The sequence below is a fragment of the Ambystoma mexicanum genome, chromosome 3q (assembly GCF_040938575.1).
Source record: "Ambystoma mexicanum isolate Mex_15411 chromosome 3q, UKY_AmexF1_1, whole genome shotgun sequence".
Lineage (NCBI taxonomy): Eukaryota > Metazoa > Chordata > Amphibia > Caudata > Ambystomatidae > Ambystoma > Ambystoma mexicanum.
In genome coordinates, this window is record NC_090926.1 from 1082296047 (window position 1) to 1082318038 (window position 21992).

Genomic DNA, 21992 nt, shown 5'->3' on the forward strand with positions numbered 1-21992 from the left:
GTGACTTTAACACCTGTAAATGTCCACCCAGTGCTGCTGAGTGGTCATTTACAAATTTCGGGTGGGCTCTACCATTTCTACACCTAAGCAAAAGACCCAGCTAGTGACTCCAATATGCTCTTTCATGAGACTAGACAGATATGAGCGCCTTTGTGGCGAGGACATTTTTACTTTGAGCAGATAATTATTTTCAAGATGTCTCGGTTGGTGACAGACATCTCTCTTTTGTGGAATTGCTCTTGGTACATGTGAGCCTGTAACTTACAAGAAACCCTGTCCTCATCCTATGTTTTCTTCAATTCTTCCTCTAGCTTCCACCCAAGCCGTTGCATCTCTTTTATCTCTTTATCAAAACATTTCCTTCTGCCCTTGACCAGCAGATCTGACCCTCTTGATGGTTAAAGGTGCCAGGGTGACCAATGATCTCAACATTTCTTTTATTTTAATGTTTATTTATTGTATTCATTTATTTTTGTACAGGGAGAAACAATGTTCTTTTGATCACAAAAGAATGTACAATGGATACAAAATCAGAATTGACAGAAACCGGTGAGCTTCTTACACTGGGGCCATTCTAACCAGGTGATGACTTTGCTGTAAGGCCTTCAGAAGGAGCTTGGTCGATCAATTGTAGAGACAAAAGGGCAGAGGTGAGGGATCCCTTGCAAAGCAAATATTTATACATGGTCTGAACATGCCGATAATTCCAGGGTAGTTGCTTACTAATAGGTTTGGGTTGCTCAAGTAGTTTGGTGAAAACGATATGTAGATATGATCAGACAAAAATAGGTGTGATTTATGTTATGTTCATTTATACCACACAGCTGCCATTTTAATGGTCTCCAGGTGCTCTATTAGCTCAGTAAGACAAAGTGGGTTGGATAAGGGTGGAAAGAGGGATAAGACATGTGTTGTGCTAAGCTGTTGATGTGTGTAGAACCAGGAGTAACTGGCTGGAGGGTGTGGAGGAAAGAATTAGAGCAGAACTAGTATGGTGGTCGTTTTTATTTCAAGGGCTGAAAAATGAGTCAGATGGGAGCATTTCTATTGGATTGATTGGGGTATGAGATATGACTTATTGGGTTGTCTGGGTCCTCTGGATCCACTAAGACTTGTGCACGCAGGTTTGGTAAGGTCGTTGTGGAATGACTTGGGTGTTGTCTGAAAAAGGTCTGATGTGTTTTTCCTGATACATTGGTGTTGAACATTTGATGCATTAGGTCACCTGTACCGTCTCAATGCACTCTCTTGCTGACTTTTTAAGGTGCCTTTGTGGGATGTGGTGTCTTCATAATTGGTCATGTGTTTCAGTCTTGTTGGGCCTCATCAGTGAGGTGGAGCTGTGCCTTTCTGAGCACAGTGAGCAAGGGGTCCATGTCTGGATGACCCTAGGAAACAGGGTGACTACACCTTAGTCCCTTAAACAATCAAAAAACAGTAATTGGCGCCCCTCTGCAAGAACAAACACGGCTACATGACCTGTCCTTTGGGAAGGTACCCACTCGATACTCTGCAGCCACACTTTAGCTCAGTGTACCTTAAGGAACATGTTGAAAGATTAAAGTTTAAAAAAAGAAAAGTCTTATAAACAAGTGAGAACAATTCCTAAAAAACAGAAACATCAAAAATATCAATGAGGAAGAGGTCAGGTGGCTGTAGAAGAGAAACGTAGGAGGTTTCCCCTTATTTTAGTATCAAAAGGAAAATGACACATTTTTGCGGAAAGGAGGATTAAGGGCAAAGGGGGAAAATTATCATCTCTGAACTTTAATTTTCAAGATTACATTTTCACATTTCAGTATTTCAACCTTTGTTGTTAAATATTAATTGCAACACTAAAGGTAACATTGCTGACCTGGGCTGTGATCATCATCCTCACTGCTGCTGTCACCTTGAAGACCCTTTAAATGGCACTGCTCAACTTCTTCAGTTGAAAAGACTACATCAGAATCACCCTCTGAAAGAAGAACACAAAGAAAAATGAAGCCTGTTTCAAATTCTACTCTTATTGTTTATACAATTCATGAAAATGGTTTGCAAAACAGCACATGATTGTAGAAATATCCACCAATTTTTGCGAACAGCTGAAAACTACTGTTTTTGCAATGACTTCTATTGGCATACAACCCATCTGCAAACCTTACCCTTGTTCAGTGAATCATCACTGTAAAATGGCATCTAATTTAAAAATATTTCACAAAATATACATCTTGTGGTTGAGGCAAACCTCACGTCTTCTAGTGGTTAAGAAATCCCTTGAGATGGGATGTCCCTCAGCGAAGCGGGCTACCTCTGCCCCATTTTGTTTAACTTTTATAGTATTACCTTATTGAACACATAGTGTGATCATGATTTCCAAACACATATTTTAGTTATTTAAAAATCTCATATAGCGCATTGTGCTTCATGTCATTGTGGGTCTGACCAGACTGATATGTAAATGGATATATCTCCTTTGTGGAAGGTACAGTGAGCTAAAAAGTGGTTGTATACCCTCATGAATGGGAACCATCCATTGAACAGGTTATTTAGACATGTTCGTTTTCAGTCAGGGGCTTCCACATTTTTACTACGGGTAATCCAGAGGTGGAACCTCTGCTTGCTGCGCCTTAGAGTGGCTCAGCTGCATCTCACTGATGATGCCCAAAAAGTCTGAATCACGTGGCTGGGGTGGTTATTGGTACTCTTGTTCAGAGACGAATTACCCAGCATGTCCATGCTGCACTGTACTTGTGGGTACAGTGAGCAAAACGTAGTTGTACACTCCTCTCCAGAGCGTGTGAACCATTCAACAGACCGGTTTATTGGCTGTGTTCATTCTCAGTCGAGAGTCTCTCACATGTTTGCAAGTATGTGGCTTAATTATGCTAGAAAAGAATAGGCTTTCAGTTTCAGGATTTACAGCAGGCCTCTCTCTCCTAGCCTTGGGTTTCAGAATTCACATCCAGCCTCTGTCATAAGTCTGGAGGTTCAGGATTTACAATTGGCCTCTTTTCTAGGCCTTGGGTTTCAGGATTTGTAGCAGGCTTCTCTCATAGTCCTTGGTTTCTAAATTCACAACAGGTCTCTTCCTAGACCTGGGCCCCTTTTGCCACGGCACTGAATCTTCTATTATCTTTCCCTAGAGGTTGCTTGTAGAAGGCCTCAGTCCCTGACTCACCAGTCCCCCCCCCAAGAAGTGGACAGGGTGCTGTACTGCCCCTCTGGTCCGACTTCCTCCTTCAAGGCATTCAAGGTTTAGCTGCTTTTTAACTCTCCTTCAAGCATCTACAGGCTTGTACTGCCTCCCTCCAGGCAGCTGTCATTCTAACCTTCTTCTCTCAGCAGTCTATAACAGGGGAATATTACCAGCCCACAGTCCCTTCTATAGCACAAGCCTCTGGGGTCTTTCCAAGTCTGCCTTTGATTGGCTGTTCCCACTGTGCTCTTGTATTACCTCTTGGGATTGGCCATTACCCATTATCTGATCATTTGTTGAGGACAGAGATTGTTTTCCTGAGGTAATTGCTTCTATTACAGTTTGAGTGGACCCACAAGATTTTACAAGCATCTGTGGCGTGCAGAGCCATCTTGGAATTTTGCAGATTGAAGTTAGCAGCTATCTGCAGTGCTCTACGGTCACGTCTGCTGGGTGCTGAGTTTCTGACAGATTAGGTGCTAGAATACCTGCCCGGCGAGTGCTTCACTGCTTGTTTATGTATTCCAGTCAGCAGGCCAGTCCACTCCCTGGTGGTGTATTCTGGGAAATGTATTTGGTTTGGTATTATATTACTTATAGCGCAAACATAGCTCAAGAGCACAGGAGTGCTTTAAAACAAAAGGGTGCCAGCATTGGGCTTGGTATTTTATACACTAGCGCAGTACTGTTGGAGAAAGAGAGGGACTTCTATTCGTCTGGAAGGTATTGTTGAAAGAGCCACGTTTTTATTGTAGTGTAAGGAAAGGAGTACCGGGTGTGACACTTCCCAAGGCTGTTCTTGTGGCCAATCTCCTGTGTCGCTGGGCAATGTAGTCAACTAGTGACTTGGACTCTAGGAACAAACTGAGTACCCTTACTCTATGAGAGACTCCAGTGAGAATCCCCTGCAGTCGTCCTTTGTGGCCACCTCAGTACCTAGTGCCTCATTTTACACACGTTAAGATCGGGGGTAAGGTCCACTCAGTACACCCCTACCTGGCTTTACAGCTGCACCCAGATTGCGATGCCACCTCTCTTCAACATTTGATTTTCTCAAGTTAATGACGTGCGTCTTCAAGCCATTTTAGCACATACCCTTATATATATAGTATGCAATATATATATATATATATATATATATATATATATATATATATATATATATATATATATATATATATATATATATTGCATACTATGCAAGTAAGGTTAGCAGCAAACGCTGCCTCTTTACACTGCACATTTGCAATCCACAGTGCAAATGACCAAAATTGCTCAGAGGGGACCTGTTTGCATGTATGTGCAAACGTAAGCTGTCCCCTCCGGGTAATTTACGTTTTTCTTTAAAGCTAGCTGCTGTATCTTGTATCTGTAACCATCTCACCTGGGCTTCCAACAGCTATCATTTCCATTTCCTCCGATTCATACTGATCTTCAAAATCATTATCGTCCTCCTGTTTGATCCTAAATAACATTCCGGGATTGGCAGCTGGATCTGTTAATACAGAAAAAGGTTACTAAACAAAACCCTTTGCCTTCAGTTACCCACATATTGAGTGACCACCTCCTTCTTTCCCCAGAAACAGTGTGTTAGGTAAGAATTATTGCAGTCACACTGTGTCGGACAACACAAGACTTATCTGCTTGGTATTAGTGTAAAGACTGGAGGGGTGTCTGTACTTCTGCTCTCTATATGGCAGAGGAGAGGCACAGAGGACCCCAGCCAAGATCCTCTCTTATTGGTAACATAGTCGAGCAATCAAGGCCTAGCTTCTCAGGAGGTGATGCAGGCTGGTTCTTAAGTACAGTGTAGTCCCCAAGCACCCAAAAAAGAATTTCCACACACTGTATTAGTTAAAACACAGTCTTTATATAATTAATATTCAAGGTTATGTACACTATCACAATAACTCACTTTGTGCTCAGAAAATCAACAATAGGAAATATATAATATACTCTCAAATGTCTCACAGATCAATAAAAGGAAACCAGCAATAGGCATAGGAAAGAAAGCAGGATGGTTGAAACAATAGGCAGATTACTGGCCCCTACCACGAGACACAGTTCTGTGTGGAGATCCCCCCACCTGAGCAACCTGTAAAATAAAGATATAGCACAAGCCCAAGTCCATATATTGTTCTATAAGTCTTCTTTCTTTCTATAATGTTTCTACCCCCCAATGTACCTGGTAGAGCAGAGTTCTTCGACGAGGCGTCGATGGATACTTCTTGAGTGACTCCCTTTAAAGCAGGAGCCACGGATCGTCGAGAGGCGTTGAAGAAGGTGAACTTGCCGTTGACGGCGTCAATGAGAAGTTCGGGGGTTCCGAGGCCACGGCGTCGATCCAGGCGGTGCTCGTCGGCTACATCCTGCGAGGATGAGGTGTGCGGGGCACCTCTGCGATTGATAGTTCAGGACCGCAAAGAGTTTCTGAAGAACTGTGGCCCGACAAGGGCATCGAGTCATCAAAGTCTTTGTGGTCTTCAGGTGGCGGGAAACCCACCAGTGGATTATCCTCTGCGCGTTGACATCCTCGACTTTCTCCGGCCGGATACATCGGTCGACGGTGGGGACAAGGTAGTCCATCGATTCAACAGTCTTAGGCAAAGGATCGGGTGGCTCAGGTCATTGGCGGCACGGCGTCAAGCGGTCCCCTCTTCTGGGGCAACAGGGCTTCCACGGGCCTCCAGCAATTACGGCGATACTCCGAACCCTGGTCGACGGCAATGGACTTCGACGGCGTCGATGTCCGGGTGCTTCACTTCGGTCTCCTCGGTGGTCCCCATCTCCGGTCGGCAGCCTTTCGAAGGTCTGACTTCCAGGGAGCTTCAGAGAAAGTTAGCGGTGCTCGATGGTCCCTCGGAGCACGGGAAGAGGGCGCCTAGCCAGGTCCTCTCTCGGATCAGTGCTCAACGAACTCGGCAGCTTTCGGATTGGGTCGAAGCAAATGCAGCAGCAGGTCTTCTTCTTCCATCTGGGCATCGAGGATAAGCAGTTCCAGTTACTCTTCAAGTGTTGTCTCAGCTTCTGAACAATTTCCAGTGGTAAGAGGTTCTCAGATATACTATTCTATCTCTCATCCACACTGCTGGGTCACACTCAGCAGCCAATCATACAGAAGGGCATTCATACAGTCAGTCAGCCAATCAGGCATACAGTGCATTCAGGCCATACTCCCCCCTCTCAGACACTCACAACAAGGAATGTGTATTGGGACAAGTACCCAGTGACATGATGCCTACCCCCGGAGCACCAGGCCAGGCCCAGCACCCCCGGAAGCAGGCATCATGCCCTCGGGTAAAAGCCCAGCGGCCCCTTATAGGGGCTCTTTGGACTCAGTCCTGGCGCCTTTGGCGCCAGGCTCATGTTGGACATCAGTCCTGGCGCCATAGGCGCCAGGCTCATAAAGGGAGGTGTTTTGTGCACTTACCTGATGCAGACCATGCTGCACGCTTCAGGCCTCCCTGAGACCTGAAAGGGACTATTTTTTCATAGGGACTATTTTTCACTCGGGCGTGGCCAGGGAAGGATACATACCTAGTTGGGAAAGGATACATACCTGGGACTTCTTTGGAGGCTATTTAAGCCACGCCCAGACAGCAGCTCATGCTTCGCGTTGTTCTGCTTCCTGCAGCTTTACGCTCACCGTGTCTGCTCCTGCTCCTGGACTCCAGCCACGCCTGCCTCGAACCTGGAAGACCTGCAAGGAAGGAAGAGAAGAGAAAGGTGAAAACCAAGGACTATTTCAAACTTCTTACCTGCATCCGGAATCTTCTCGCCAGCATCCCTGAAGAAAGACTTCCATTTAAAAGCATTGCGTTGCTCGCTGCAACGCCACGCTTCACTCACCTGTCCTCGAGACATCTCCCTGCTCCATCGCGGCTGTCAGCATCGGACGCCACATCTCTGCACCTAGGGGAGAGAGGAAGAAACAAAAGGTGAGCAGAAGGAACACAGAAGGAAAGCCTGATTAACAGCCATAATACTTACCGGCTTTTCTTCCACATTTCGGGTCGGCGCCGCCCCGTTGGCAGGTACCGTACCTCGGCCCCTATGGGGAAAGGACAAGAGACATTTCTGGGGAATCATAAGGACATTTAGAGGGATCGCCCTCATCACTACTCACCTCGGCAGTTTAACCCCTCGACGCATCGCCTTTATTCTGCACCTGAAATAAAGGACAGATCACAGGTTAGAAAGACAACATAAAGGGGGCCTCACTTGAACTTTGAACTTTCATACTTACGGCGCATCGCTCAGGAAAGTCAAGTGGATTTTGCCAGCGCCATTCTGAAAACCAGTGAAGTAACTGGACGAACGCGCGCCCCTGCACCAGAAGCAGGATGGAGAGTTCATCCTTCCAAACCATAAGGTGAGCTTAAACCGGGGTTTGGAGGAAGTTAGAGAGGAACGAAGGTGGAAAGGGGGGAGCTAGCACACTATTCTGCAGACTGTTAATCCCCTTTCTCATCTGCAGAAGGATATTCCTACGGGCCAGGCAAGCACGATTTGGAGGTCCTGTCCAATCGGTGTTCCGGGTCCTGCGCATCACGCTAGAAGAGGCCACAGCAATCCAGACTAGACCAGCGCCCCCGTGGGAACCAGGTGAGCGTTACAGAACACGAAGCCTTCCTACAAATTCCCACCCAGGCGCTATGGAAACTTCCGAAACTGACCAGTTGGCCCAATTAATGGGGGAATTACGGGCCGAAGTACACGCCGCTCGTCAAGAGACTAGTGCCCTCAGGAGGGAAGTGATTGTAATAAAGGATAGAGCTGATGACCTGGCTAGACAGCTTTTGCAAGGTCAAGCTGGACAAACTCCTTTACCTGGTTCCGGGGGGAACCCCGCTCCTGTGGTTTCCAGTAACCCGGTGCAGATTAATCTACCTGGAAACATACCGCTGGCCCCACCTGAACGCTTTGCTGGGGACCCCAAACGATTCGCCGTATTCATGAATCAGTGTTGTTTGCACTTCCTATGCAGACCTGGGGCCTTCCCTAATGATCAGACCAAGGTAGCCTTTGTGTTGTCATATCTCAGCGGCTGTGCTGCCGATTGGTCAGTCCCACTGGTAACTCAAGATGACCCGATTCTTCATGATTTTCAAGGATTTCAAACAAGCATGGAAAGGTTATTTGCTCGACACTCCCAGGGACAGGCTCTGGATGACGAACTTCTATCTCTGCGACAGGGCAATCAAGACCTTCTATCCTACATTGCAACCTTCAATAGACTAATTGTGGAAACTGGTTGGCCAGAGGATAAAAGAATCACGTTATTCTATCGAGGTCTACGCGGAGAACTTAAAGATGTCCTGACACAACTTGTAAATCCGCCCCAAGAATGCACTGAATATATAGACTTAGTGGTCCAATTGGATCACAGGCTGCAAAACAGAAAAGCAGATCGGTCCAAGTTTGAAACCCGGGTGTTGGCCAGGCTAACCCCAAGGGGGCTGATGGCTCGGAACCTATGCAAATCGGAGGGGTTAAAGGACTCAAAAAGAACGGGAAAGAAGATGACAGATGCAATTATGCCTTTATTGTGGGTCCTCTGGACACTTTCTACGAGATTGCCCGGCTAAGCCGCCCAAGAAGGTGGTAGGAGCCGCTGATAAAATCCATGGAAACTCTGTATCGGGAAACGACCACGCCCAGCAAGCGTAGGGGTCCGCTTGCCGAGCTTGAAAACTAACTCTCAGACCTCGCATTTCATTGTGCCAATGGTCCTCGTAGATCCGGAACAGCCTAAACGGTTGCATGCTATAAAGGCATACATCGATAGCGGGGCTATAGGAAACTATGTGGATCGAGAATTGGTCTCTAGGATAAACCTCCCTCTGCGTCTTAAAACCAACAAAGATGTCATCACCACAGTAGATGGAACCGAAATAGCCTCTGGACCGGTAACACATTCCACAGCTGAGGTGACACTTGTAGGTCCGGATGGCCATCGGGAGGCAGTTGTGTTTGATGTAATCAAGGCTCCACAGTTTCAGCTTATTCTCGGAATCCCTTGGTTAGAGACACATAATCCTCGAATTGATTGGCGAGCGAAGAGAATAACCTTCCCGGATTGTGCACAAACCTGCTACCCAGAAAATCCAAAGATTAATCTAGCATCAGTACCCTCTGTCCCCGTGCAACTACCTCCAGAGTACCAAGACTTTCAGGACGTCTTCCAAAAGGAACAGGCCAACAAGTTACCTCCCCACAGATCGTACGATTGCCAAATCGATCTGGTGCCCGGTGCACAACCCCCTTGTAGCAGGATTTACGCCCTTACTGAACCAGAGAATCTGCATTTGAGACAATATTTGGATCAATACCTCGCCAATGGTTTCATTCGCCCGTCAAAGTCCCCGGCATCCTCAGCTTTGTTCTTCGTGCCTAAAAAAGAAGGCGACCTTAGAACTTGTATCGATTACCGCGCATTGAACCAGATAACTGTTAAAAATCGTTACCCTCTGCCTCTGATCCCTGAACTCCTTGACCAGGTGAAGGACGCTTGCGTATACACCAAGTTAGATCTCCGGGGGGCTTATCATCTGGTACAAGTAAAAGCAGGCGACGAATGGAAAACGGCCTTCCGTACAAAATATGGACTATTCGAATACCAGGTGATGCCTTTCGGGTTGTGCAACGCGCCTGCAGCCTTCCAATTCTTCATGAACGATGTCCTTCGGGAACTCATCCATGTCTGTGTTGTCGTGTATATTGATGACATTCTTGTGTACTCCTCTTCGGAATCTGATCACAGAAAGCATGTCAGGGCCGTCCTAGAGAAACTGCGCCAGCACAAACTGTTTGCCAAGCTGGAAAAATGTGTTTTCCATACCATCGAGGTTGAGTTTCTCGGATTCATCCTGACACCTAAAGGGATCCGAATGGATTCACGGAAAGTGGATGCCATCCTCAAATGGCCATCACCTAGTTCGGTGAAAGGTGTCCAAAGCATGCTTGGTTTTGCTAACTTTTATCGCAGGTTTATCCCGGAGTTTTCACGTGTGGTGCAACCCATCACTGCACTCTTGCGAAAAAATAAACGTTTTGAATGGACCGAGGAAGCCGAACAGGCCTTTCAGGAGTTGAAAGCTAAATTCACGTCCGCACCTATTTTGAAGCACCCACGTCCCGATCTCCCATATATAGTCGAAACCGACGCGTCCAGCTTAGCCATGGGAGCTGGCCTGTCTCAGAGAGACCCTGAAACCAGCCAACTGCACCCCGTAGCATTTTGGTCCAGAAAGTTCTCGCCGCCGGAGATAAATTATGCGATCACCGATAAGGAACTATTAGCCATTAAGTCCGCCTTTAAGGCTCGGCGGCATTATCTCCTCGGCGCCAGGCATACCATCACCGTGATCACTGATCACCGAAATTTACAATATTTAAAAACTGCCAAGGCTCAATCGTCTCGACAGCTCTGATGGGCTTTGTTCTTTGCTGAGTTCGATTTTGTAATCACCTACCGCCCCGGCTATAAGAATGGTAAGGCGGATGCTCTATCCCGAATTGGAATGGAAGAAATAGACACAAACTCAGAACCTGTGCCGATAATTCCCGAACAAAGAATTTTGGGGATAACCACATTACAAACCCTTGAAGACATTCAAGCACGAGTGAAACAATTCCTGGACTCTTCAGCCTTGCAGGATTGGATCAAAAGGGGGTCTAACTTTTCAGTGAAGGATGGCTTACCTTACTTCCAAAGACGCTTATTTTTGCCAGAAAAGGAATTGCAAGAACTGGTTATTTCCCGTCATCATGATACCCTGATGGAAGGACATCCTGGCATTGCCAAAACAGAGAAAAAGGTTAAACGACAATTCTGGTGGCCTTCCTGGCGAAAGGATATTAAATCTTTCGTGATGTCCTGTGGAGTTTGTGCCCAAAACAAAGGTCAAAAGACAAGACCCGCCGGTTTTCTTCAGCCCTTAGAAATTCCACCAGCACCTTGGCACACCCTGTCACTAGATTTTATCACGGACCTGCCCTCTTGTAATGGTTACAATACTATTCTGGTCGTGGTGGATTTATTTTCCAAAATGACCCACTTATTTCCGTTGAAAGGATTACCTTCAGCCTTTGTTCTTGCCTCGAAAATATCATCCGTTTGCATGGATTCCCATCCATACTAGTCTCCGATCGGGGAGGCCAGTTTATTTCTCATTTTTGGAAAAAGTGTTGTCAACTGGCACAAATCGACGTAAGACTCTCGACCAGCCACCACCCACAGACCGATGGTCAGACGGAGAGAACGAACCAGACCCTTGAACAATATCTACGATGTATGTTGCACCAATCGGAGGGTAATTGGAAGGACATTTTATGGGTGGTTGAATATGCATACAATAACTCGATACACTCTGGAACTGGTCAGAGCCCCTTTTATACCCTATATGGACATCACCCTCGTACTTCAGACTTGGACTCACCTCTGAGCCTTGAAATGCCCGCAGTGGACCATTTGCATTCCACGATTACTCAAGCCTTCAAGGATGCAACTGCACATTTGCAACATGCGAAAGGGAAATACAAAAAGAATGCGGATCTGCATCGAAGAGAGGCGCCTCCATACCAAATAGGGGATCAAGTATGGTTGGCTACCAAACACCTATCACTCAAGGGGCCTCGAACTTTTAATCCAAGGTATTTAGGCCCTTACTCGATCAAAGCTATAATCAACCCAGTGGCAGTCAAGCTCGATCTACCAGCTAACATGCAGATTCACCCCGTTTTTCATGTGTCACTTTTGAAACCAGTGCACCCAGGAACCAGATTAACAAAGCCACCAGAACCAATTCAGATAGATGGGGAGCCTGAATTCGAGGTGAAGAACATTTTGGATTCTAAGATCTCAAAATGAAAACTTTTCTATCTAATTGATTGGAAAGGGTACGGGCCTCAGGAAAGGTCTTGGGAACCCAGTGATCACGTACATGCACCTCGGCTGGTAAAAAGGTTCCATCGGAATTTCCCAAACAAACCGCAACCTCCAGAAGGAACGACCTTGGGAGGGGCTTTGGGGGGAGTGCTGTCATGATGCCTACCCCCGGAGCAACAGGCTAGGCCCAGCACCCCCGGAAGCAGGCATCATGCCCTCGGGTAAAAGCCCAGCGGCCCCTTATAGGGGCTCTTTGGTCTCAGCTCTGGCGCCTTTGGCGCCAGGCTCATGTTGGACATCAGTCCTGGCGCCATAGGCGCCAGACTCATAAAGGGAGGTGTTTTGTGCACTTACCTGATGCAGACCATGCTGCACGCTTCAGGCCTCCCTGAGACCTGAAAGGGACTATTTTTTCACTCTGGACTATTTTTTCACTCGGGCGTGGCCAGGGAAGGATACATACCTAGTTGGGGAAGGATACATACCTGGGACTTCTTTGGAGGCTATTTAAGCCACGCCCAGACAGCAGCTCATGCTTCGCGTTGTTCTGCTTCCTGCAGCTTAACGCTCACCGTGTCTGCTCCTGCTCCTGGACTCCAGCCACGAACCTGGAAGACCTGCAAGGAAGGAAGAGAAGAGAAAGGTGAAAACCAAGGACTATTTCAAACTTCTTACCTGCATCCGGAATCTTCTCGCCAGCAACCCTGAAGAAAGACTTCCATTTAAAAGCATTGCGTTGCTCGCTGCAGCGCCACGCTTCACTCACCTGTCCTCGAGACATCTCCCGGCTCCATCGCGGCTGTCAGCATCGGACGCCACATCTCTGCACCTAGGGGAGAGAGGAAGAAACAAAAGGTGAGCAGAAGGAACACAGAAGGAAAGCCTGATTAACAGCCATAATACTTACCGGCTTTTCTTCCACATTTCGGGTCGGCGCCGCCCCGTTGGCAGGTACCGTACCCCGGCCCCTATGGGGAAAGGACAAGAGACATTTCTGGGGAATGATAAGGACATTTAGAGGGATCGCTCTCATCACTACTCACCTCGGCAGTTTAACCCCTCGACGCATCGCCTTCATTCTGCACCTGAAATAAAGGACAGATCACAGGTTAGAAAGACAACATAAAGGGGGCCTCACTTGAACTTTGAACTTTCATACTTACGGCGCATCGCTCAGGAAAGTCAAGTGGATTTTGCCAGCGCCATTCTGAAAACCAGTGAAGTAACTGGACGAACGCGCGCCCCTGCACCAGAAGCAGGATGGAGTGTTCATCCTTCCAAACCATAAGGTGAGCTTAAACCGGGGTTTGGAGGAAGTTAGAGAGGAACGAAGGGGGAAAGCGGGGAGCTAGCACACTATTCTGCAGACTGTTAATCCCCTTTCTCATCTGCAGAAGGATATTCCTAAGGGCCAGGCAAGCACGATTTGGAGGTCCTGTCCAATCGGTGTTCCGGGTCCTGCGCATCACGCTAGAAGAGGCCACAGCAATCCAGACTAGACCAGCGCCCCCGTGGGAACCAGGTGAGCGTTACACCCAGCCATTCAACACTATACAGTGCATTCATGCCAGTTTTGGGCAGGGCTGTCTCAGTCTTTGTCTCTCATACCAGAAACCAGACATCCACAACAAGAAGTGCATATTGGTCACACTCTCCATTCACCCAGGTCCCACCAACAGGGTGCACCCACAACATACAGTCACTGGGAAGGCTCCAGCCAGTCTGGCCTGGGCTTCACAACAACACCATATATGGAACTTCCACCCAACAGCCAGTCAGGGGGAAGGGACAGAGTCAGGGCTTCCCAGGACTTTGGGAAAACAAGGTAACAGGCAATAGAAAGCAAGAGGCCACAGGGGCCATCTTGTTTCCTATCAGGAAGCAACTGATTCCAATGGCAGGGCCTGGGTATCCCAAAATGGAGGATACTCAGAGCACCTGTAAAATTTAGCATGGAGCTGCCACCAACCTATACGCCTGCTCTGTGGGCTACACCCAGGTGCCCAAAAACATGCACTAGGGGTACAGGGTTGCACCTCCACCAATGGGTGCCATAAGGGTATCCCATGGGTCTTTACAACAAACCAAAAACAGGAAGAGCTGCACTGCCAGGAGTCCCACATGGATGTTCCCTCCCTTTGTCATCTAACTGGGACAAGACAGCTCCAATTCCGGTGTCGCAGGCATCCGTCTGGACGATAAAGGGTTTGCTGTGGTCGGGGGCACACCACACAGGTGCATTTCCAGCATCACAATTAGGGAACCCACCTTTTTTGGTATAGGTCTGTACTACACATGTGGTAGTGTGAATGAGCTGCCAGGCCTGCCTCAAGAGGTGTAAATGTGAGCTGTAGAGCTGTACAGATTAAATCAGTCAATACAAGTAACCAAGTAACACACTCTCAAGGTTACACCCTGAAGTGACTTCAATAACAAGCACTGTATTGCATTTATATATCACACCAATATACGTTTCAGACTCTGAGTTTCAGAAAGCAAGGGTTAAGGAAAAATAGAAAGGTTAGAACATACATTCTTATCAAGAGAGGACAGTTTGAAGCAGCCAATGACATCTAGGTAAGCTTTTCCCGGCATTAAAAGTGTTCAACAAATTACAACCTATTGAAGGACAAGCAATGCAAAAGTCAATGGATTCAGAAAGGTGCCTTTAGGGAACCAGGACAGTCAAAGTCAATTGGACAAAGTCTATAGTTCTGATGTACTTCTTGAATAAAAGTCTTTCATAAAGTCAGAAAATCCCTGTAGGAACACAAGCTGTTAAGCCTGTGCAAAAGGGAGTTGAAATCAACTCAGAAAGTTAAGCAAGTGCTGATCTCAAGTGCGAAAGCATGACTTAAGGCAAGAAGGTAAGTACCACAAGCACAAACAGTGCCTCTGGTTAGAAGAAAAGTGGTCCAGCTGGATTCCGTCTTGCTACAGCCAAGCAGACCCTGGTTCCTGAACCTCAGTCGTGGGGACAAGAGGGAGGCCATCTGGAGGTATCATCTGGCAGTACTCGGGAAGGTCCTCGGAAGGTAAATGGTATCTTCGATTCAGTGGCACTTCGCGGTTTTAGCGCTTTACAACCAGCAGTGATGCAGATCGAATATCTCTGGTTGGACTTTCTTTGCTCACTGGGTCCTGGACTCTGGTGAGGGGGCTCGGTACTGGGATTTCCTGCTTCTTGAGTTCCTTAGGAGGCATGGAGCTTCTGGCTTGATTCATTCTGCGGCAGGCGTTGTACTCGGTTATGGACACTCGACCCCTAGCATTGGGCTTCTGCAGTATTGGGCTTCTGCAGTAACGGAGAGGCACAGCAAGTTGGGGATTGCGCCAAAATGGAGTTCGTCTCCGGGTTAGTTGGTCCCACTAACCCAAGAGAAGAAGTTGTCCCTTCTGTAGCTTCTCTGTCGATACAAAAAAGGAGGCCAGCACAGCAGCAGGGCATCACCGGGTACTTCGAGGTCCAGGATGTTGCAGTGGCCTTCTCGTCACGATTTCTGCTTTGGATGTTTCTTCCAGTGGTCGGGTGCCTCTAGTCCCAAAACCCTCGCCTTTTAAGCAAGTTTTCCCATTCATGCACATCCTAGGACAATCAGGACTTGGTTCGTTCAGGCACACCCGTCATTCCAGAAACACTGGAGCCAGGGGCAGGCTTCAGGGCTGAAGCCCGCCAAAGACAAAACACACAAAGGGCTCAAACCTGTCTCAACGCACACAGTTAAAGACCTCACAAACAGAAAATGGCGAAAAAAAGAAGACAGGGGCAATTTTGACTAAATGCTGTACTGCAGCTGAGGATTCAGCCTGCGGTAAAAAAAGCACACTGGTAGTAAAAATAAAACCACTGCCACCAGCCATTTAAAGTAGTGAGGGTAACAAAAAATGTTAGATGACAAAGTAGGATAAGGGGCTACTAGCTAACCCCCAGCACTCCACATAATATGGTGTGTGCTGGACCTACAAAGAGAAGAGGTAAGCAAGATCAATTTCACCTTACTATTCTTGAGAACAGTTGTTTGCCCAAGAAAAAGATATTTAAACCTTAAGAGAAATCCAGAGGACTTCTCAGTCACACTGCACGGTAGGTGCTGTGGGTCACTATACAAAAAGCAGACGCCTATGACTCCAAAAATAGTGAAAACATAAAATCCAAATAAGGGAAAAACACATGAGAGTGAGAAAAAGGACCCACTCCTTACGAATTAAAATTTTAAAAGTCCATAAAAAGTGATGGGGTTCTCTAAGGTGGAAACATTTTAGCACAGAAAGGAAAAGTCTCCCTAACACAGTGCCTCACCCACCCCCGACTAGAAATTGGCAGCTCTTTACAGTCGGATCGAAAAACACACACACGTGATGTCCTGAGATCCAGGATTCAGGCTCTAGTTGAATCAGTACCACAACTCCATTCAAGTCTGATAAAATTAAAACAGGCCTACTATTGTTGCAACACTCACTTGAGAAACTTCCTCTAAACTTTGTTCCATGACAGATACACCTATAAGAACTCAGCACAATGAACCTTTAATAGAAGGGTAAGGACCAGAACAATCAGTCTAAGCTTTCCGCCATCGCACATGACATGTGGTCACTGAATATCTGGCTCTAAATACTTCTAATGGGATTTCAGTTGCCATGCTATTAATCTATCACTAAGAGTGCATGAAGGAAGTTGCATGCATTGCATAATCCCAAAAGGGCTCTTGGTGAGGATGATATTACTCTCCTGCAACTAGACAAAAACACATATTTTAAGATGCTTTCTGAAAAAGTGAGGAAATGCTTTAAAGATATAAGTGAAGAATGTTCCAAATTTTGACAGCTTGGATGGGTAAGCAATGTTCACCTATGAAGAGAAGAATACATTTGGGCTGTTCAGCAGGGAGCTTCCCAATCAGCTGGTTGGAGCAGATTTCTTAATCTCAGCATGTTGGTGAATGTGTTTAAAGTTGGCCCTTTGCCAGACAAGCGATTTTAAATTGTCTGAATCAGCATACAGGGAGCCAGTAAAGGGCATGCTTAGCCTATGTCACATGCTCCTGCTGTTTTAGGACATGCACCAACCTAATGGTTGAAATGTGGACTCTTTGTAGATTAAGGCATGTGCCAATAGAAGCCAGCAAAAGCCTTTGATCAAAAGAATGTGAGGCATGATTTCATGAGTTTTCAGATGGGGAAAAACAGCTACTAATCAGAGTTTAAATGTGGTGCCATGGTCATCTCCTGATCAAAGTAGCTCACTAGTTTTGTTACTCTGATTCGGGGCCGTAATACTTGGCCCAAAATGGCAGAGGGAACACCTTTCCTTCGATCAATCTGTTATGTGTCCTAAACAGGATGATCTCCATCTTGGTCTTGTTAAACTAGATATGATTAATCTTCAGTCATTCTTGTGCCTCACATATGCATATGTGATGATCCTGAAGAATGTCAAAAAGATAAAGACACTGGCGGATTGAAAAGGCACCTAGTTTGAAATATTCGGAAGGACGATCTAGAAGTAAACCACTGCCACCAGCCAGGTGATACTAAGTAAACCCTCCAACACCCTATTGTAAGATAGTGTGTGCTGGGTCTAGAAAGTTACAAATGTAAAGTCAATTTCAATTCACTGCTCTTGGAAACAGTAGTTTATCCAAGAGAAGGTGTTAAAACCTTTGGGAAATCTGAGAGACTTGCCTGTGTCACTACACTGAAGGTGCCGTGTGACACAATGCAAAGATGATGCCTATGGAGTTTGTCAGACTCTAAAGGCATAAGAAACACAGTCCAAATCACAGAAGAAATACATGAGAGAGTGGGACAAGGTCTCACTCTCTCCAGGTTAGAAATTAAAAGTCCTTAAATCCCGCAAAAAGAGCTGGGGTCTCTAAGGGAGAGGGAATTTAGCACATTTCAGAGAATACTCCCTAACACTGCCCCCCCGCCCCCCCAGACTAAGGGACAGGCGGATTTAATCCACCCCTGGATGAATCTCCTTACTCCAGTCGGTCAAACTTTCTAGAGAGACCATCAGCATTTTGGTGATTACGCCCTGCCCCGTTTTCTCTGGTGAAATCAAACCCCTGAAGGCCGATTGCCCATCTCAACAATTTAAGATTCTCCCCCTTCATGTGCATTAACCATCTCAAGGGTTGGTGGTCTGTTGGAATCACAAAAGTAGATTCATACAAATATGGTCTAAACTTCTTCAAAGACCACACCATTGCAAAACATTCTCTTTCCATTACTGCCCACCTTGTTTAACAGTCCTTCAGTTTCCTATTTATGAAGCAGACAGGACGTTCCCTGCCTTTCTCATTCAGCTTACTCAGAACTGCACATATCCCTGTATTGAAAGCATCAGTTTGTACAATAAAGGATTGGTTGTAGTCAGGAGCTCTCAAGACTGGAGCTTGACAAAGGACTTTCTTAAGTCTAGTGCATTCCTCATTCCACCTGACCTTTCGGAATTTGGGTGAGGAGATCACATTCAATGGAGAAGCTATGGTCGCATAGTTCTCAATGAAGTTCCTATAGTAGTAGGGGTAGCCCAGTCTTGTACAGCTTGTACTTTGCTAGGCAAGGGCCTTATTTCACCTCCTCCTACCTCATGTTCAAGGTACACCACCACTTTACTCTGACCAATTTGACATTTGCTTGACTTTATGGTCAGATGGGCCTGCTCAAGAGCCTGCAATACATAGCCTAGGTGGTCAATATGCTCTTCCCAAGTGGGGCTGAACACTGTTATGTCATCCAAATATGCCATGCAGAAGTCCTCCATCCCATGCAGAACATGATTTACCGTCCTTTGGAATGTAGCTGTTGCATTCTTTATTCCAAAATGCATGACCTTAAATTGGTGGAGGCCTCCTGGTGTGGAAATTTTAGTTTTCCCCTTGGCATGGTCTGTCAGAGCTATTTGCCAATAGCCTGAGGTTAGGTCAAATGTACTGAGGTACTTGGCAGGACCAAGTTTATCCACCAGTTCATCTGTCCTAGGTAAAGGATTGGCATCAGTCGTGGTGACTGCATTAAGAGCTCTATAGTCCACACAGAATCTCAACTCCTTGGATCCTGCCTTTGGTACTGGCACAACTGGAATGCACCTCATTGTGTACACTGACAGGTATTCTTACAGTCATGCAGTGAAGCTGGATGAGAGCTGGTAGTATTGGAACCATCTGGACAGGGCATCCAGCAAGCTTAGTGGGTCCTTTGGGTGCCTTAGCAACATCCTCAGGTTTGAAAAAGGTGTCATCCACCACTATAAGTTTTAATAATCGTGGAAATCAGGGCAAGAGGTCACATATTGCATATCTGTTTCATAGAAACGTATAATGTGTGTTGAAAGGGGGATTAGATCACAAAAAAGTGTTTTAACCTTATGTGTTTAATTCACGTCTTTTAAAAAAAAAATAGACATTCAAGATTGATTTTCCAAAGTATATGATGCAGGTGAGTACAACCCAGTCAGATGGACTTGATTTGGATGAATGAACAACATGTTTTGCTTACATTCAACGGCATATTGTGTTTTACAAATACATTGTGGACACAGAATAACTTTCAGTGAACATAACAAAAGTAAGGCAGTGTGTGGTATCAACACTGGAGCAGTAATGAAATCGTCAACCCTATGGTGTTTTGGCCTAGAGTCAAGCTGTTCAATGAAGCTTGTGTCTGCAGGCCTTCATCAATGATCTGTTTTAACTTGGCAACGTCTTCTTCTAAAAGAAGAAGTTGGCAAGTTCAAACAGATCACAATTGATAGAAAAGTTAAAAAATTCAGGAAAGATCTCAACAACTACAGAGAGGAAAATACTTATCCCTACCTACGAGAGACATTACACAGATCTGCAGCAACAACAACAAAGCAACTTCTACAGACGAAACAAAGTTGTCAACTTCTCAGGGAGCTCTACATCCTCTAGCAGCAGCGACCCCAGCACATCTGGAGGCAACACCACTGCCCCGCCACCACGTCAACATCCTTTTTTTCAACGGGGCGGGTAACGGGGATACCCCAGGAGACGACCCCCGCAACAAGGCCAGTACATGCGAACCAGACAATGGTACTCAAACCAACCATAACAAGTTCCTATTTTCAATCTATCATCGAGGAGACTCAGCCAATCTGAAGAAACACTACTCGAGAAAGGCTTATCATTTGTACCTTCTGCCAAATCAGACTCTTTCCAGGCCGAATGAGAGCTGAAAAGATTCTTCCGGAACATCAGGCTCAAATACTTCTTTGAGATGCATTTACCAAAGAACCAAGAAACAAGGTCCACAGCAGATACCCAAGATAGTGAAACAGTTGAAATCACCACTGGATTCAAACCAAAATCTACATGTATGCCTCCACCGTATACCATCCCGGCAGAGTTCGAGACTTTTGAGAAATTAGTCACCAAGACACTAGCCGAAGGACTCGCCAACAAGAACTACTTGAGTTGTGAAGTTGAGTTGTGAAGAAAGAAAATCCATGATCGATCTAAATCAAGATTCCTCCATCACCATCAAACCAGCAGACAAAGGTGGGTGGGATTGTGATCATGGCTACTGTGAACTACAACAAAGAATATCTACGTCTACTAGCAAATGCTACGTCATACAAAACACTGGACCACGATCCAACATTAAGGCTACAAGATGAAATCACCAATCTTACCAAACATGCAGAACAAGAAGGCTGGATTTGCGAAGGAGAACGCCACTTCTTCCATAAGAATGCTAGACGACCCCTGGGAAGACCAACTGTTTCCGCTTGCGACTCACTCCCAGAACCACTTTCCTTATACACTGACTTTTTCTTAAAATGACATCATACATAAAAGACACTACCGATGTCATTCAGATCTTACAAGAAATCGAACTACCTCAGCACTGTATATTAGCAACTATGGATGTTGAATCATTATATACCTCCATCCCCCAGGCAGAGGGTTTAATAGCACTGAAAATGTGCCTTGACAAAGGGATAGACCTCACAACGACCCCCACCAATTTCATCATTGAATGTGTTAGGCTGGCTATGTCCGAAAACATTTTCCTGTTCGGAGAACAACTATACCAACAAGTGAAGGGGGTGAGCATGGGGGCAACTTTTGCCCAGACGTTGCCAAACTCTATATGGCCCAATATGAAGACGACCACATACATGAGGACCACAACCCATTCAAACACCATATCTTATTTTGGCGACTTTACATTGACGACGTTCTGCTAATATGGACTGACACTGAATCAGATCTTGGACTCTTCCATCAGTGGCTGAATGCATGCAACGACCACATTCATTTCACCATCGAATGGAATTACCAAGCGGTCGACTTTTTGGATCTACATATATACTGATCGAGAAACAGCCTGAAAACAGAATTATTCAGAAAAGCAAACGACAGGAACAGCTTATTACAGAAACACAGATCGGGCGATTTGCCTCACACCTAAGAACAAAACAGCCATGAACAGGGTAGTTTGTGTTACCACCTGTAGCCCTCTAAGTGATCTAACCAAGAAGAGCCATCAACAAACACTGGCACTTAACCAAAAATAAAGGCACCCTTGAAAGGAAACCTATTTTTGCTTTAAAAAAAAAACAGGAATCTAAGAGACACACTGGTTCACACATGAAGAACCCACCAATAAACCCAACACACTATGGAATCTACCATGTGTAGTGGGACACTCCAGGTGTGGTAACTGTGTGGCATGTCGTTTCACAATTCCCACAAAAACCTTTGACCACCATGATTACAACAGGACTCTGCAAAGCCACACCAACTGCAACAGCAAGTTTGTTATACACGGCATCAAATGTCCTTGTGATCTGCTGTACATAGGAAAGACCATCAGACCCATTAAACAGCGGATCTCGGAACACAGATCATGCATTAAAAGTAAAACACCAGATAAACCTTTAGTGGAACACTA

At 45.9% G+C, this 21992-nt stretch overlaps 1 protein-coding gene across 1 annotated transcript in view; it reads right to left on the minus strand.

Moving 5' to 3' along the window:
- The window catches only part of LOC138448042 (zinc finger protein 268-like), a 194035-nt gene that overhangs the window by 126906 nt on the left and 45137 nt on the right, over positions 1-21992 (minus strand). The window contains exons 4-5 of the mRNA XM_069604583.1: positions 4563-4673; positions 1856-1957 (exon numbers count right to left, since the gene is read on the minus strand). Of these exons, the coding sequence (XP_069460684.1) occupies positions 1856-1957; positions 4563-4673 (213 nt within the window). The remainder of the gene's footprint in view (positions 1-1855; positions 1958-4562; positions 4674-21992) is intronic.